Source organism: Gigantopelta aegis, chromosome 15 (assembly GCF_016097555.1).
Source record: "Gigantopelta aegis isolate Gae_Host chromosome 15, Gae_host_genome, whole genome shotgun sequence".
NCBI lineage: Eukaryota > Metazoa > Mollusca > Gastropoda > Neomphalida > Peltospiridae > Gigantopelta > Gigantopelta aegis.
The window spans coordinates 484,776-502,742 of NC_054713.1; the positions used below are offsets into that span (position 1 = coordinate 484,776).

The following is a 17,967-nucleotide window of genomic DNA, read 5'->3' on the forward strand; positions in this document are numbered from 1 at the left end:
TTCCTTACTTATTGATAATCTGTTTTACTTACTTGTTGATCATCTGTTTTACTTACTTGTTGATCATCTGTTTTACTTAATTGTTGCTAATTGATAATCTGTTTTACTTACTTGTTGATAATCTGTTTTACTTACTTGTTGATAATCTGTTTTACTTACTTGTCGATCATCTGTTTTAATAACTTGTTGATAATCTATTTTACTAAATTGTTGATAATATGGTTTTACTGACTTGTTGATAATCTGTTTTACTTACTTGTTGATAATCTGTTTTAATTACTTGTTGATAATCTGTTTTACTTACTTGTGGAGGTTGAAGGCCGGATGCCTCGTGATGTCGTTTGTAAAGAGCAGGATGCTGTTCCGAAACTGAAATTAAAAATAACAAGAGAACCGGTGCAATACATGATACGCCCATCAAACATACACATGTAGGTCGCGGTGACCTAGTTATGCTACAAAAATATGTATCTGAAAAGGATTTCCTATCATGTGCAGTAATGCATGAAAAGTAGGTCGCAGTGACCTAGTCATGGTAGGTGACACACCATCAACCCAAGTTGTACTTGCATCCAATGTTTGATGGTTCTATATTAATTGTTAAGAAACATATGCTCTGGAAATAAAAAATGTATGGTCGGATGTACGGACAGACGACTCCATATACCATAATATGATCCATCAAAGACGGGTATATAAAAAGCATGTCTTAATATTAAAAACATTCAGATTTTTTTTCAACCATCATAAATATATTTGGTGTTGCTCATAGCCGCAGCCATTTATATTTATTTCAGTGCCTGTAAACTACGACTTATAGCTGAACGCTAAAATAATTTAAATTCAAAATAAAAATGTAATAAATTTGACTGTTTTTAAAGGCACCGACATGCACATACTTGGATCCTGTTTTCATTTATAAAATGACGACAAGCAGCTTTTAAGTGAAGACAAGCATATTTAAACAGTACTTGTCCTGTGTGAATTGACAAAGGCATTCTCAAATAAGTTTGCATTTGATTTTTTTTTATTCATACCCTGCTGTAAAAGAAATAACAGACAATACTTATAATTACATTTGAAACATACTTACTAATAAGGAAGAAAGGAAGGAAATATTTTATTTAACAATGTACTCAACACATTTTAGATACGGTTATATGCCGTCAGACATATGGTTAAGGACCACACAGACATTAAGAGAGGAAACCTGCTGTCACCACTTCATGGGCTACTCTTTTCAATTAGCAGCAAAGGATCTTTCATATGCACCATCCCACAGACAGGATAGTATATACCACAGCCTTTGTTACACCAGTTGTGGAGCACTGGTTGGAACGAGAAACAGCCTAATGGGTCCATCGACGAGGATTGATCCCAGACCGACTGTGCATCAAGCGAGCACTTTACCACTGGGCTACATCCCGCCCCTACTTACTAAACACATAAAAGTTCATATTTTATTTTTGGGTTCTAAAACAATACGTCTCAGTAAGACGAAGTACCAATACAAAGTGCCGTCATCAGTACTGACGTTCCATGACAATACGTCTCAGTAAGACGAAGTACCAATACAAAGTGCCGTCATCAGTACTGACGTTCCATGACAATACGTCTCAGTAAGACGAAGTACCAATACAAAGTGCCGTCATCAGTACTGACGTTCCATGACAATACGTCTCAGTAAGACGAAGTACCAATACAAAGTGCCGTCATCAGTACTGACGTTCCATGACAATACGTCTCAGTAAGACGAAGTACCAATACAAAGTGCCGTCATCAGTACTGACGTTCCATGACAATACGTCTCAGTAAGACGAAGTACCAATACAAAGTGCCGTCATCAGTACTGACGTTCCATGACAATACGTCTCAGTAAGACGAAGTACCAATACAAAGTGCCGTCATCAGTACTGACGTTCCATGACAATACGTCTCAGTAAGACGAAGTACCAATACAAAGTGCCGTCATCAGTAGTGACGTTCCATGACAATTCGTCTCAGTAAGACAAAGTACCAATACAAAGTGACGTCATCAGTACTGACGTTCCATGACAATTGTTTTATTATGTTGTTGTTCATCGAGAAATTAACAAACTCAAATGGGATGACGTTGCATGACAATTGTTTTATTATGTTGTTCATCGAGAAATTAACAAACTCAAATGGGATGAAGTTAAATTGCAATGAATGAAATGAAAATTTAATGATGAAATGATGACCGACTCACCATCGTTTTGAAATCTGTCTGAAGCCCTTCACACTCCCACCAACTTCACTGCCAAATGTTCCCTCCATCTGAAAAAAAAGAAGATTTAATGTATTTTTTTCTTAATGATGTTACCAAAATTATTTATTAATTGGACAAACACCACTTCCTCCATCCCAGGCCATTAGATTGCATCAAAGCTATGGCGACAAAGGGCGTCTCCAAAGTGGGTATACTCAAAATAAGCAAGGATAAACTAATATGTACAACTCTTTATCAGCTATTGTTGACTTAACTCCACTAAACAATACCTTGGTGTGCTCACAACAGACAAAAGTTAAAAGTTAGAGTTTGTTTTGGTTAACGACACCACTAGAGCATATTGATTTATTAATCATCAGCTACTGGATGTCAAACATTTGATAATTCTGACATATAGTTTTAAGCTGTATCCTAACCGCACACGTGCAATATTTTTAGAAACCATCAATTTCAATTGCTGCATCCTAACCGCATACATACGGCACGACACACTGATGTAGTCAAGTGCGCAACACAATGCCGATAGGAATTATTTCTATTTTTTGTCGCGCGACACGAGCAACAAACATATATTAATCAAAACAACTTTTACTTGGAGGTTTCAATTGTTGATAACAATTTTAAAATGAAGACTGTCGTTGTGGTTGCGTCTGGTTAGGATATAAATATTATCGCATTGCACACATCCGGTTAGGATACAGCTTTTGAGAGGAAACACGCTACTTTTTTCCATTAGTAGCAAGGGGTCTTTTATATGCACCATCCCACAGACAGGATAGCACATACCACGGCCTTTGATATACCAGTCGTGGTGCACTGGCTGGGACGATTTTGTTTGTTTGTTTTGTTTAACGACACCACTAGAGCACATCAATTTATTAATCATCGGCTATTGGATGTCAAACATTTGATAATTTTGACATATAGTCTTTATGTGGAAACCAGCTTATTTTTACATTAGTAGCAACTGGATCTTTTATATCCATCATTCCAGAGACAGGATAGCACATACCTTGGCCCTTGATATATCAGTCATGGTGCACTGGCTGGAGCGAGAAACAGCCCAATGGGCCCACTGACGGGAGGCTGATCCCAGACCGACCACGCATCAGGCGAACGCTTTACCACTGGGCTGCGGGTTATGTTTTTTGTAAACTAAATATTTATTTTGCGTCACCTCCATCCATCCCTTAAATATGGGCTTTCAAAGACTATCTTATATTTACTTGTAAATAAATATTTATTTTCCGATACCTCCATTCGTCCCTTAAATACATACTGTCAAAGACTGGATGATGTTTTTTTGTAAACTAAATATTTATTTTGCATCACCTCCATCCATCCCTTGTCCGACGTGAGCCGTCGCCAGGTTGCAAGGAAGGCGCCGGTTCCATTCCCGTTATGCGTTGAGATGTTTCCCGCGATGATAGCTGTGTCGCGCGTCGTTAACGGACACTCGACCGACTGGAACACACTCATACTGCTCATCTCCACCCCTGGTCGAGAGTCACTGTCGAGAAAATATACAATGTTAGACAAAGAGTCTTATCTCCACCCCCGGTCGAGAGTCACTGTCGAGAAAATATACAATGTTAGACAAACAGTCTTATCTCCATCCCCGGTCTAGAGTCACTGTGGAGAAAATACAGAATGTTAGACAAACAGTCTCATCTCCACCCCCGGTCGAGAGTCACTGGAGAAAATACAGAATGTTAGACAAACAGTCTCATCTCCACCCCCGGGCGAGAGTCACTGTGGAGAAAATACAGAATGTTAGACAAACAGTCTCATCTCCACCCCCGGGCGAGAGTCACTGTGGAGAAAATACAGAATGTTAGACAAACAGTCTCATCTCCACCCCCGGGCGAGAGTCACTGTGGAGAAAATACAGAATGTTAGACAAACAGTCTCATCTCCACCCCCGGTCGAGAGTCACTGTGGAGAAAATATAGAATGTTAGACAAACAGTCTCATCTCCACCCCGGGTCTAGAATCACTGTGGAGAAAATACAGAATGTTAGACAAACAGTCTCATCTTAACCCCCGGTCTAGAATCACTGTGGAGAAAATACAGAATGTTAGACAAACAGTCTCATCTTAACCCCCGGTCTAGAATCACTGTGGAGAAAATACAGAATGATAGATAAACACAGATTTATCGCATCTCAACAATCTCATCTCCACCCACTGTTTATTAGGTAATCATACCACAAATAATTTTTAAACATTTTATAAATTTGTGCATAGGATTGGTCAATAAGTTTACCGGGGGTAGTTTATATTAAGACCTCTCCCTACATGTCACAAGCAGAGTATAAATAAAGATCAACTCACCCATAAACATCCATTGGATCATAGCTGTCAAAAATATCTGTGGCATTGATTCCAACACTAACTGTCCCCTGCAAACACATAAAAACATTTAACTAGCAGCGTGAGGAAACAAACATTTAACTGGCATTTGGTAATTCTGACATATAGTCTTAGAAAGGAAAACTGCTACATTTTTCTATTAGTATATACATACATACATATATATGTATGTAACATCCCACAGACAGGATAGTACATACTATGGCCTTTGATATAGCAGTTGTGGTGCACTGGCTGGAACGAGAAATACCCTGATGGGCCACTGACGGGGATCGATCCCAGACCAACTGTGTATCAAGCAAGCGCTTTACCACTGGGCTACATACCTCTGCACTTTTTAGTGAGACATACATCTGAATTGATCATTATGTAGGTAAAATGCCTGCACTTTTTAGTGAGACATACATCTGAATTGATCATTATGTAGGTAAAATGCCTGCACTTTTTAGTGAGACATACATCTGAATTGATCATTATGTAGGTAAAATGCCTGCACTTTATAGTAAGACATACATCTGAATTGATGTAGGTAAAATGCCTGCACTTTATAGTAAGACATACATCTGAATTGATCATTATGTAGGTAAAATGCCTGCACTTTATAGTAAGACATACATCTGAATTGATGTAGGTAAAATGCCTGCACTTTATAGTAAGACATACATCTGAATTGATCATTATGTAGGTAAAATGCCTGCACTTTATAGTAAGACATACATCTGAATTGATCATTATGTAGGTAAAATGCCTGCACTTTTTAGTGAGACATACATCTGAATTGATGTAGGTAAAATGCCTGCACTTTTTAGTGAGACATACATCTGAATTGATCATTATGTAGGTAAAATGCCTGCACTTTATAGTAAGACATACATCTGAATTGATCATTATGTAGGTAAAATGCCTGCACTTTTTAGCGAGACATACATCTGAATTGATCATTATGAAGGTAAAATGCCTGCACTTTATAGTAAGACATACATCTGAATTGATGTAGGTAAAATGCCTGCACTTTATAGTAAGACATACATCTGAATTGATGTAGGTAAAATGCCTGCACTTTATAGTAAGACATACATCTGAATTGATCATTATGTAGGTAAAATGCCTGCACTTTATAGTAAGACATACATCTGAATTGATGTAGGTAAAATGCCTGCACTTTTTAGAGAGACATACATCTGAATTGATCATTATGTAGGTAAAATGCCTGCACTTTATAGTGAGACATACATCTGAATTGATCATTATGTAGGTAAAATGCCTGCACTTTATAGTGAGACATACATCTGAATTGATCATTATGTAGGTAAAATGCCTGCACTTTATAGTGAGACATACATCTGAATTGATCATTATGTAGGTAAAATGCCTGCACTTTTTAGTGAGACATACATCTGAATTGATCATTATGTAGGTAAAATGCCTGCACTTTATAGTAAGACATACATCTGAATTGATGTAGGTAAAATGCCTGCACTTTATAGTCAGACATACATCTGAATTGATCATTATGTAGGTAAAATGCCTGCACTTTATACTAAGACATACATCTGAATTGATCATTATGTAGGTAACATGCCTGCACTTTATAGTAAGACATACATCTGAATTGATCATTATGTAGGTAACATGCCTGCACTTTTTAGTAAGACATACATCTGAATTGATCATTATGTAGGTAAAATGCCTGCACTTTTTAGTGAGACATACATCTGAATTGATCATTATGTAGGTAAAATGCCTGCACTTTTTAGTGAGACATACATCTGAATTGATCATTATGTAGGTAAAATGCCTGCACTTTATAGTAAGACATACATCTGAATTGATCATTATGTAGGTAAAATGCCTGCACTTTATAGTAAGACATACATCTGAATTGATGTAGGTAAAATGCCTGCACTTTATAGTAAAACATACATCTGAATTGATCATTATGTAGGTAAAATGCCTGCACTTTATAGTAAGACATACATCTGAATTGATGTAGGTAAAATGCCTGCACTTTATAGTAAGACATACATCTGAATTGATCATTATGTAGGTAAAATGCCTGCACTTTATAGTAAGACATACATCTGAATTGATCATTATGTAGGTAAAATGCCTGCACTTTATAGTAAGACATACATCTGAATTGATGTAGGTAAAATGCCTGCACTTTATAGTAAGACATACATCTGAATTGATGTAGGTAAAATGCCTGCACTTTATAGTAAGACATACATCTGAATTGATGTAGGTAAAATGCCTGCACTTTATAGTAAGACATACATCTGAATTGATCATTATGTAGGTAAAATGCCTGCACTTTATAGTAAGACATACATCTGAATTGATGTAGGTAAAATGCCTGCACTTTATAGTAAGACATACATCTGAATTGATCATTATGTAGGTAAAATGCCTGCACTTTATAGTAAGACATACATCTGAATTGATGTAGGTAAAATGCCTGCACTTTATAGTAAGACATACATCTGAATTGATCATTATGTAGGTAAAATGCCTGCACTTTATAGTAAGACATACATCTGAATTGATCATTATGTAGGTAAAATGCCTGCACTTTATAGTAAGACATACATCTGAATTGATGTAGGTAAAATGCCTGCACTTTTTAGTGAGACATACATCTGAATTGATCATTATGTAGGTAAAATGCCTGCACTTTATAGTAAGACATACATCTGAATTGATGTAGGTAAAATGCCTGCACTTTTTAGCGAGACATACATCTGAATTGATCATTATGTAGGTAACATGCCTGCACTTTATAGTAAGACATACATGTGAATTGATCATTATGTAGGTAAAATGCCTGCACTTTATAGTGAGACATACATCTGAATTGATCATTATGTAGGTAAAATGCCTGCACTTTTTAGTAAGACATACATCTGAATTGATCATTATGTAGGTAACATGCCTGCACTTTATAGTGAGACATACATCTGAATTGATCATTATGTAGGTAAAATACCTGCACTTTATAGTAAGACATACATCTGAATTGATCATTATGTAGGTAATATGCCTGCACTTTTTAGTGAGACATACATCTGAATTGATCATTATGTAGGTAAAATGCCTGCACTTTATAGTAAGACATACATCTGAATTGATCATTATGTAGGTAAAATGCCTGCACTTTATAGTAAGACATACATCTGAATTGATGTAGGTAAAATGCCTGCACTTTTTAGTGAGACATACATCTGAATTGATCATTATGTAGGTAAAATGCCTGCACTTTATAGTAAGACATACATCTGAATTGATGTAGGTAAAATGCCTGCACTTTTTAGCGAGACATACATCTGAATTGATCATTATGTAGGTAACATGCCTGCACTTTATAGTAAGACATACATGTGAATTGATCATTATGTAGGTAAAATGCCTGCACTTTATAGTGAGACATACATCTGAATTGATCATTATGTAGGTAAAATGCCTGCACTTTTTAGTAAGACATACATCTGAATTGATCATTATGTAGGTAACATGCCTGCACTTTATAGTGAGACATACATCTGAATTGATCATTATGTAGGTAAAATACCTGCACTTTATAGTAAGACATACATCTGAATTGATCATTATGTAGGTAATATGCCTGCACTTTTTAGTGAGACATACATCTGAATTGATCATTATGTAGGTAAAATGCCTGCACTTTATAGTGAGACATACATCTGAATTGATCATTATGTAGGTAAAATGCCTGCACTTTTTAGTAAGACATACATGTGAATTGATCATTATGTAGGTAAAATGCCTGCACTTTATAGTGAGACATACATCTGAATTGATCATTATGTAGGTAACATGCCTGCACTTTATAGTGAGACATACATCTGAATTGATCATTATGTAGGTAAAATGCCTGCACTTTTTAGTAAGACATACATCTGAATTGATCATTATGTAGGTAAAATGCCTGCACTTTTTAGTGAGACATACATGTGAATTGATCATTATGTAGGTAAAATGCCTGCACTTTATAGTGAGACATACATCTGAATTGATCATTATGTAGGTAACATGCCTGCACTTTATAGTGAGACATACATCTGAATTGATCATTATGTAGGTAAAATGCCTGCACTTTATAGTGAGACATACATCTGAATTGATCATTATGTAGGTAAAATGCCTGCACTTTTTAGTAAGACATACATGTGAATTGATCATTATGTAGGTAACATGCCTGCACTTTATAGTGCGACATACATCTGAATTGATCATTATGTAGGTAAAATGCCTGCACTTTATAGTGAGACATACATCTGAATTGATCATTATGTAGGTAAAACTCACTACATTAGTAACAAGGGATCTATTATATCCACAACCCACAGACAGGATAGCACATACCACAGCCTTTGATATACCAGCTGTGGTACACTGGCTGGAGTGAGAAATAGCCCAATGGTCCCACCGATGGGGATTGACCCCAGACCGACCGTGCATCAGGCGAAAGATTTACCACAGGGCTACGTTCCGCCCCTTTGTTACAAAAGATAAATTTTATTTTTACTCTCGGGTTTGTTCTCTGCTGTAGTCGTCTCTCTTCTTTTTCTCTCTGCAGTCGTTCATATTCAGCGATAATTTCTGCAGGACTTTTCACACGGGAAATAACCTACAAACACAAAATAACATGGTTATGATAATAATAGTCTAAGAGCATTTTTTATTTTGTTTTAAAAATAATTTATTTTCATGCTTCTATCTATTTAAGGTTTAAAATAAATCATAGAAACCACCGCCATCACCACAGAAACAGAGAGTAGTATTTTATATATAAAATGTTTACAAAATATTCACAAGTTTACACAAACTAAGAGTGAGTTTAATGCATTAACTCAACTGTGACAAAAATATTCACAAGTAAGTCCGTCCCATCCTCCTACAAAAATGTTTTTTTTGTAAATTAATTCAGTTTGGTTTGACGTAAGAAGAAAAGTTTTTTGTGTTTTTGTAAGAGTTTTGGAAATAACAACAACAACAAATTTTTGTGTGCAATTTAGAAAACAAACTTGTAGTAAATTCCATAGCATGAAAAAAGGGCGTTGCCAGTGAAAAGGACTATAAAAATAATAGCACTATGAGTTAGTTTATTGCACATAACCCAGCTGTAAGAAAATCAGACTGCCAGGGCTCTCCCTGTGCATTGCCAATATAGCCAACTGATAAATTTTATACAAAGTGGCTACAACATTTAGTCTTTGGCTAATAAAATATTCCTTAAACTAACCAGATTATAATCATTTTCCAGGAAATATTCTACTTATCTGAAAATTGGCTAAAGCAAAATTTGTTTCAGTGTGAGCCCTGCACCTTCTGTGTTCATGAACTACGTACATCACACAGCTACACAGTTTTAAAACAGTAAACAGCAGTTACTAATCAATTTTCAATTGACTCGAAAGATAGCTAATCACTATTTTGAAAACAAAATGTTGTCTGGTATGTAAAAGTATACCCACCTCGAGTCCCTCTGTTTCAAGACCTTTCTCACCGTACATATCATACACTGTCCTCCGATGCTTGTCGATCAACACTGTTAAAGAGAACAACAATATTCTATAGCAACCATGGTTTCTAGAATGTTTTCTAAATTCACTTGCCATAGGGCCAGTGGATTTGAAAATTCACTGGCCATGGTGAAAAATTCACTTGCCCAATTTTAACTGTTGATAAAACCAAAAAAATCCCAATAAATTCCCAATAAATTAAAATAATTAACTTTTTAATGTACATTTTTCATACTGAGATCATGTTTAAGTAACTTTTAGTGCCCGAATCCAAAAATCACTGGCCTCGGGCATCGGACCACCGTATTCTAGAATCTCTGGCAACTAACTAATACAGGCTCATAAGAGGTGTTGCCAGATCGAAAAAATGAGATGGAAGTCAAAGACGAGAAAGGAAAGGGGGCAGCAGGATAAAAATAATTTTAAAAAAACCCCAGAAAAAACAAAAACAAAAATTCTATAGCAGGACTTGAAATATCAGCCTGCAAAAAGCCATCCATTTTTACACCTAGCAGTTAAAATAAAAATTAATCTGCTAAAATTATTTTTAAAATCACAGGTAACTTTTCACGAGACAAATATATGTACAGTCATATTATCTTCTATTTAGCTGAGGCTGAGCATGTGATTCTGTTATATTTTATATCTAATTAATATACATATAGTTATATTTTATATCTAATTAATATACTCAGGACATTCACTGTAATACTAATATACATGTAACAACTGAAACTCTGGACATTCCTGTAATATTAATATACATGTAGCAACTGAAACTCGGGACATTCCTGTAATACTAATATACATGTAGCAACTGAAACTCAGGACAGTCCTGTAATACTAATAACATGTAGCAACTGAAACTCAGGACATTCCTGTAATACTATTAACATGTAGCAACTGAAAGTCAGGACATTCCTGTAATACTAATATATATGTAGCAACTGAAAATCAGGACAGTCCTTCAATACTAATAACATGTAGTAACTGAAACTCAGGACATTCCTGTAATACTACTATACATGTAGCAACTGAAACTCAGGACAGTCCTGTAATACTAATATATATGTAGCAACTGAAACTCAGGACATTCCTGTAATACTAATATACATGTACATGTAGCAACTGAAAATCAGGACAGTCCTTCAATACTAGTATAAACTCAGGACAGTCCTGTAATACTATGTAGTAACTGAAACTCAGGACATTCCTGTAATACTAATATATATGTAGCAACTGAAAGTCAGGACAGTCCTGTAATACTAGTATACATGTAGCAACTGAAAATCAGGACAGTCCTTCAATACTAATAACATGTAGTAACTGAAACTCAGGACAGTCCTGTAATACTAATATATATGTAGCAACTGAAACTCAGGACAGTCCTGTAATACTAATATATATGTAGCAACTGAAAGTCAGGACAGTCCTTCAATACTAATAACATGTAGCAAATACTAATAACATGCACTGAAACTCAGGACATTCCTGTAATACTAATATATATATATAGCAACTGAAAGTCAGGACAGTCCTTCAGTACCAATAACATGTAGCAACTGAAACTCAGGACAGTCCTTCAATACTAATATATATGTAGCAACTGAAACTCAGGACAGTCCTTCAATACTAATAACATGTAGCAACTGAAAGTCAGGACAGTCCTTCAATACTAATATATATGTAGCAACTGAAAGTCAGGACAGTCCTTCAATACTAATATATATGTAGCAACTGAAAGTCAGGACAGTCCTGTAATACTAATAACATGTAGCAACTGAAACTCAGGACAGTCCTTCAATACTAATATACATGTAGCAACTGAAAGTCAGTACATTCCTTCAATACTAATATATATGTAGCAACTGAAAGTCAGGACAGTCCTTCAATACTAATATATATGTAGCAACTGAAAGTCAGGACAGTCCTGTAATACTAATAACATGTAGCAACTGAAAGTCAGGACAGTCCTGTAATACTAATATATATGTAATACTAATATATATGTAGCAACTGAAAGTCAGGACAGTCCTGTAATACTAATAACATGTAGCAACTGAAACTCAGGACAGTCCTTCAATACTAATATACATGTAGCAACTGAAAGTCAGGACAGTCCTGTAATACTAATATACATGTAGCAACTGAAAGTCAGGACAGTCCTGTAATACTAATATATATGTAGCAACTGAAAGTCAGGACAGTCCTTCAATACTACTATACATGTAGCAACTGAAACTCAGGACAGTCCTGTAATACTAATATATATGTAGCAACTGAAACTCAGGGCAGTCCTTCAATACTAATAACATGTAGCAACTGAAAGTCAGGACAGTCCTGTAATACTAATAACATGTAGCAACTGAAATTCAAGACAGTCCTTCAATACTAATAAACATGTAGCAACTGAAAGTCAGGACAGTCCTGTAATACTAATACATGTAGCAACTGAAACTCAGGACAGTCCTTCAATACTAATATATATATGCAGCAACTGAAACTCAGGAGTGTCCTTCAATACTAATATACATGTAGCAACTGAAACTCAGGACAGTCCTTCAATACTAATATATATGTAGCAACTGAAAGTCAGGACAGTCCTTCAATACTAATAACATGTAGCAACTGAAAGTCAGGACAGTCCTTCAATACTAATAACATGTAGCAACTGAAACTCAGGACATTCCTGTAATACTAATATACATGTAGCAACTGAAACTCAGGACAGTCCTGTAATACTAATATACATGTAACAACTGAAACTCAGGACAGTCCTTCAATACTAATATATATGTAACAACTGAAACTCAGGACAGTCCTTTAATACTAGTATATAGGTAGCAACTGAAACTCAGGACAGTCCTTCAATACTAATAACATGTAGCAACTGAAACTCAGGACATTCCTGTAATACTAATATATATATATATAGCAACTGAAAGTCAGGACAGTCCTTCAATACCAATAACATGTAGCAACTGAAACTCAGGACAGTCCTTCAATACTAATATATATGTAGCAACTGAAACTCAGGACAGTCCTTCAATACTAATAACATGTAGCAACTGAAAGTCAGGACAGTCCTTCAATACTAATATATATGTAGCAACTGAAAGTCAGGACAGTCCTTCAATACTAATATATATGTAGCAACTGAAAGTCAGGACAGTCCTGTAATACTAATAACATGTAGCAACTGAAACTCAGGACAGTCCTTCAATACTAATATACATGTAGCAACTGAAAGTCAGTACATTCCTTCAATACTAATATATATGTAGCAACTGAAAGTCAGGACAGTCCTTCAATACTAATATATATGTAGCAACTGAAAGTCAGGACAGTCCTGTAATACTAATAACATGTAGCAACTGAAAGTCAGGACAGTCCTGTAATACTAATATATATGTAGCAACTGAAAGTCAGGACAGTCCTGTAATACTAATAACATGTAGCAACTGAAACTCAGGACAGTCCTTCAATACTAATATACATGTAGCAACTGAAAGTCAGGACAGTCCTGTAATACTAATAACATGTAGCAACTGAAAGTCAGGACAGTCCTTCAATACTAATATATATGTAGCAACTGAAAGTCAGGACAGTCCATCAATACTAATATATATGTAACAACTGAAAGTCAGGACAGTCCTTTAATACTAGTATATATGTAACAACTGAAAGTCAGGACAGTCCTTCAATACTAATAACATGTAGCAACTGAAACTCAGGACAGTCCTTCAATACTAATAAATGTAGCAACTGAAACTCAGGACAGTCCTTCAATACTAATAACATGTAGCAACTGAAACCTTCATGAGCTCGTTTCAACTTTCCAAAGATGATTTCCGCTTGTTTCTTTTTGAGCTGATCCATATGTTTATCCGGGTGGTACATTTTGCTAAGTCGACGGAATGCATAGTTGATTTCGTCAGTCGAAGCCTGAAAAACCAAAATCTGCCTGTACATGGGTTTGTAAATATACTGACATTGAGATTTGTTTAAGGGCAGGAGCCTAATTTGAATCAGATTTACGTTTATTCACATCTAGGGAACAGTGGCCTGCGAAAAGCAAAAAGCAGTTGTTGTTGTTTTTTACCTAAGTGAAATAAAAAAATTCACCTGCTAAATTTACCCCAAAAGCTAATATAATTTTTTAAGAGACAGACGTATTATATCTTCTATCTAACCAAGGCTGAGCTCTTGATTCTGTTATATTTTAACTTTATAATGCTCTAAAATACATCAAAGAGGTCCTAATTCTCCACACACCATCACAAACCCTCCACTCACTGTGTGATGTTATGTTTCCAGCAGGCCATATTTCATCTTAGCAGGCCACAGTTCATCTTAGCAGGCCAAATTTCATCTTAGCAGGCCACAGTTCATCTTAGCAGGTCACAGTTCATCTTAGCAGGTCACAGTTCATCTTAGCAGGCCACAGTTCATCTTAGCAGGTCATATTTCATCTTAGCAGGTCATAGTTCATCTTAGCAGGCCATATTTCATCTTAGCAGACTATAGTTCATCTTAGCAGGCCATATTTATCACCAACCGATATCATTTGAAAGTACTGATCGGAAATTGACAAAACTAAATATTTTTCATGATGACCTCAAAGGAGAGGTAAATATGGTATGGAATTTGTTTTAAATTTGTTTTTAAAAATGTTTACCATTACCACCAAAAGCGACCTATTCTACCTACAGTAACTTGTTTGGTACAATTAAAAAAACCCACAATAGTATTTTTTTATTATTACTAAACCTTTGTCAATTTATACATTTCTTGAACATAATAATAGATATTAATTTTGTAAACAATAATAAATAAACTGTGATTGAGTTATGGTTTAGTTTAGACTTCAGCTGGTAGCAAATAGTCTTGATCAAACCAGGCACTAGTTATAAGTAGGCGTCAAAACAACTGGCCATGTTGTTGATTGTCATAAATGACTACAAATAGATAACCCATGAGCAAAATAAAAATTCCATGACTAAATTTTCAGGATTTCCATGACCAATACGAAACTCTGGCCACTGACTTACATCAAATTCTTTGTATTAGTCCGCTATGTTAAAAAATCCTACCACTGGCAAATATACTCTTTTATTTCACTAAATCATATAGCGCAATCACCACCTGTGGATCAGACTAGGAGAGCAATTAACAGTTACGACGACTCCTGGCAGCACAAAGCACGCACATGAAAGGTGGAATTTCAGACACTGATGAACTAAACGTCTTGTAGATTGTGGAGTGACTGGACGGAGTCCGGCGATTTCGCCACCGGTCGATCTCGCCCGGGTGATCTCGCCACGGGCGAGATAGCCGTAAATTCCATATACTGCTGGGCGAAATCGCCGTACTCTATATACATATAAGCAGACGGGAATGTCACTGTTTATTACAATAAATTGGTTATTATAATAATATTTAATTAATGTTTTGGGTTTGATACTGTTCTTTATTCCCAAGCTTTTGTTTTTTCTGTCATTGCTTTTGTTCAGTTTACTCCACATCAGCAAGGTTGGGCGAGATCGCCGACGTTTTGTGTACCATTTCATTGTACACTTACTTATTGTTTGAGAACATATTAATGTAACACATAAATAAAATTCAAACTGAAACTCCATCTGTCTGTTTTCTGTCTTCCATACTGTTTACAACAAAGTTGGCCCGACTGACAGTACTTTAAGCTTATTATTATTCAGTGCATGTTTTGGGTTTGATATTGGTTTCTCAAAAAGTTGGGCGGAGTAAACAGAAACAAAAAATAATAATATATAAACATCCACACAATGAGTTTATAAGGTAATTAATGTTAGTAATATAAACATTTTAAATCATAAAATTCCTCTTTAGTTAAATATATAGTACGGCGATTTCGCCCAGCAGTATATGGAATTTACGGCGATTTCGCCCGTGGCGAGATCGCCCTACTTCGACTGGACATGCCAAACAATTTGGTAGCGTGGTCGACTACCAAATTCAGACAACTGGTAGTTTGAGTGAGAAATCAGTAGTCAAAACTCTCCGGGCTAATTTCCAAGATTTTTGGGTACATAACTTCACCGGAAAGACTTTCGAATGTTCCAGCATGCTAATACTATCATTAACCCTAACCCTGAATATACTGAATGCTGGAACGATCGGAAGTCTTGCCACTTTACCCTTTGTATTCTGGAAGAAACCCTGACAGTAGGAGTATGTAAGTTATATAATGGTCCTTAATGCGAGACACCATAAATGACTCTTTCAACAGAAGCAATTGGGCAGAACAAGTTAGTTTGTTTTTGAAAAATCAAGGAGAGTGTGTGTGTGGGAGGGGGGGGGGGGGATACTTCTTTCAAAAAGTCAATCAATGAGTGTTCAACTTCAGAACTTGGCAGTGTCTGACTCTGTCACGAGTCTCAGTCTGTGTCATTGTAACACTTGTTGGAAAGTGTGGACCAGAGTAGTTTGTTTGAAAACGACGGGCACAGTGAATAAATAAATACTGAACAGGAATCTGGCTTTTCTCTAGATATCACCTTAAATTCATATTAATTATTATTTTTGAAAGTGTCCGCACTTGAAAGTCTAGCTCACTCGTGTACAAGAACCAGATTACGTCACGTTCCGGTGTCTTTCGTGTGGCCGATGAAGAATTAGGTTTGTTAGTATGGTGCTGTTGCTGTTGTTTTAGATATGAATTAAAAGAACAGTGAGAATGAACGATTCTAGTGATGATATTATGCACTTACATCTTTGCTGACATTAAGAAGCGAGTAAAAGTCACTTTGAAAAAGATCCTCCTCGTCTGCGAAGGGCGCATCCATTCTTCCTCTTTTGTTGTAAATCCCCCCTTTTCACCTTGAACCCTGTTCGACGATGGAAGAAGAAGCTAGAGAATGTTTTATTTAACGACGCACTCAGCACATTTTATTTACGGCTATATGGCGTTAGACATATGGTTAAGGACCACACAGATATTGAGAGAGGAAACCCGCTGTCGCAACTTCATGGGGTACTCTTTTCGATTAGCAGCAAGGGATCTTTTATATGCAACATCCCACAAACAGGGTAGTACATACCACGGCCTTTGATATACCAGTCGTGGTGCACTGGCTGGAACGAGAAATAGCCCGATGCGCCCATCGACGGGGATCGATTCTAGACCGACCGCGCATCGACCGTAGGGGATTGCATGCGTTATACATTATTGTTCTTATCTAAGTAATCAATTCTGGGGAAACCCTTAGGATACTGTAATGGTGATTTGGGGTGGGGGTAGGGTGTGGTGGACAGAATAAAGAAAAAGGAGATATATTTTAAGTAGTGTATGTTTTATTATTATTATTTTGTTGTTGGGTTTTTTTGGGGTTTTTTTTTGTTTTTGTTTTTTTGTTTTTTTTTAGGGGAGGGGTTATTGCTTAAGCGGGGCGGAATGGAGATCAGGTTAAAACGGAACCACTACCAAAATGGAACAATTTTCTTTGCCTAGATATAACAATAAACAATATCCAATTAAATTTACTGTGAAAACAACAATAGGCCCTACAATTATTAGCGAATAAATAATAATAATAAAAACCAACTCCTAAAAATAAAACAAAAATAACAAAACAACAACGACTAGCAAAGTTTTTCCCTTTAAAATGTCTTGGCTTTATTAAATGTTGATTGAATATTGTAAACTACGCATATTTTCTACAAACACCTGTAGACTGTTTGGCAGATAACAAAACGTTTGTTGCAGTGACAGTTAGATTATAAATACGAGTGTCTGCATTTTGACGACGTTTAGCTATATAA

At 36.0% G+C, this 17,967-nt stretch overlaps 1 protein-coding gene across 1 annotated transcript in view; it reads right to left on the reverse strand.

Moving 5' to 3' along the window:
* Positions 1-16,991, reverse strand: part of LOC121390249 (dnaJ homolog subfamily C member 11-like) — a 42,658-nt gene extending 25,667 nt beyond the window's left edge. Inside the window, exons 1-8 of the mRNA XM_041522032.1 lie at positions 16,917-16,991; positions 13,983-14,112; positions 10,120-10,193; positions 9,171-9,272; positions 4,586-4,653; positions 3,584-3,761; positions 2,231-2,298; positions 305-369 (exon numbers count right to left, since the gene is read on the reverse strand). Coding sequence (XP_041377966.1) covers positions 305-369; positions 2,231-2,298; positions 3,584-3,761; positions 4,586-4,653; positions 9,171-9,272; positions 10,120-10,193; positions 13,983-14,112; positions 16,917-16,991 — 760 coding nt within the window. The remainder of the gene's footprint in view (positions 1-304; positions 370-2,230; positions 2,299-3,583; positions 3,762-4,585; positions 4,654-9,170; positions 9,273-10,119; positions 10,194-13,982; positions 14,113-16,916) is intronic.
* Positions 16,992-17,967: the final 976 nt, after the last annotated feature.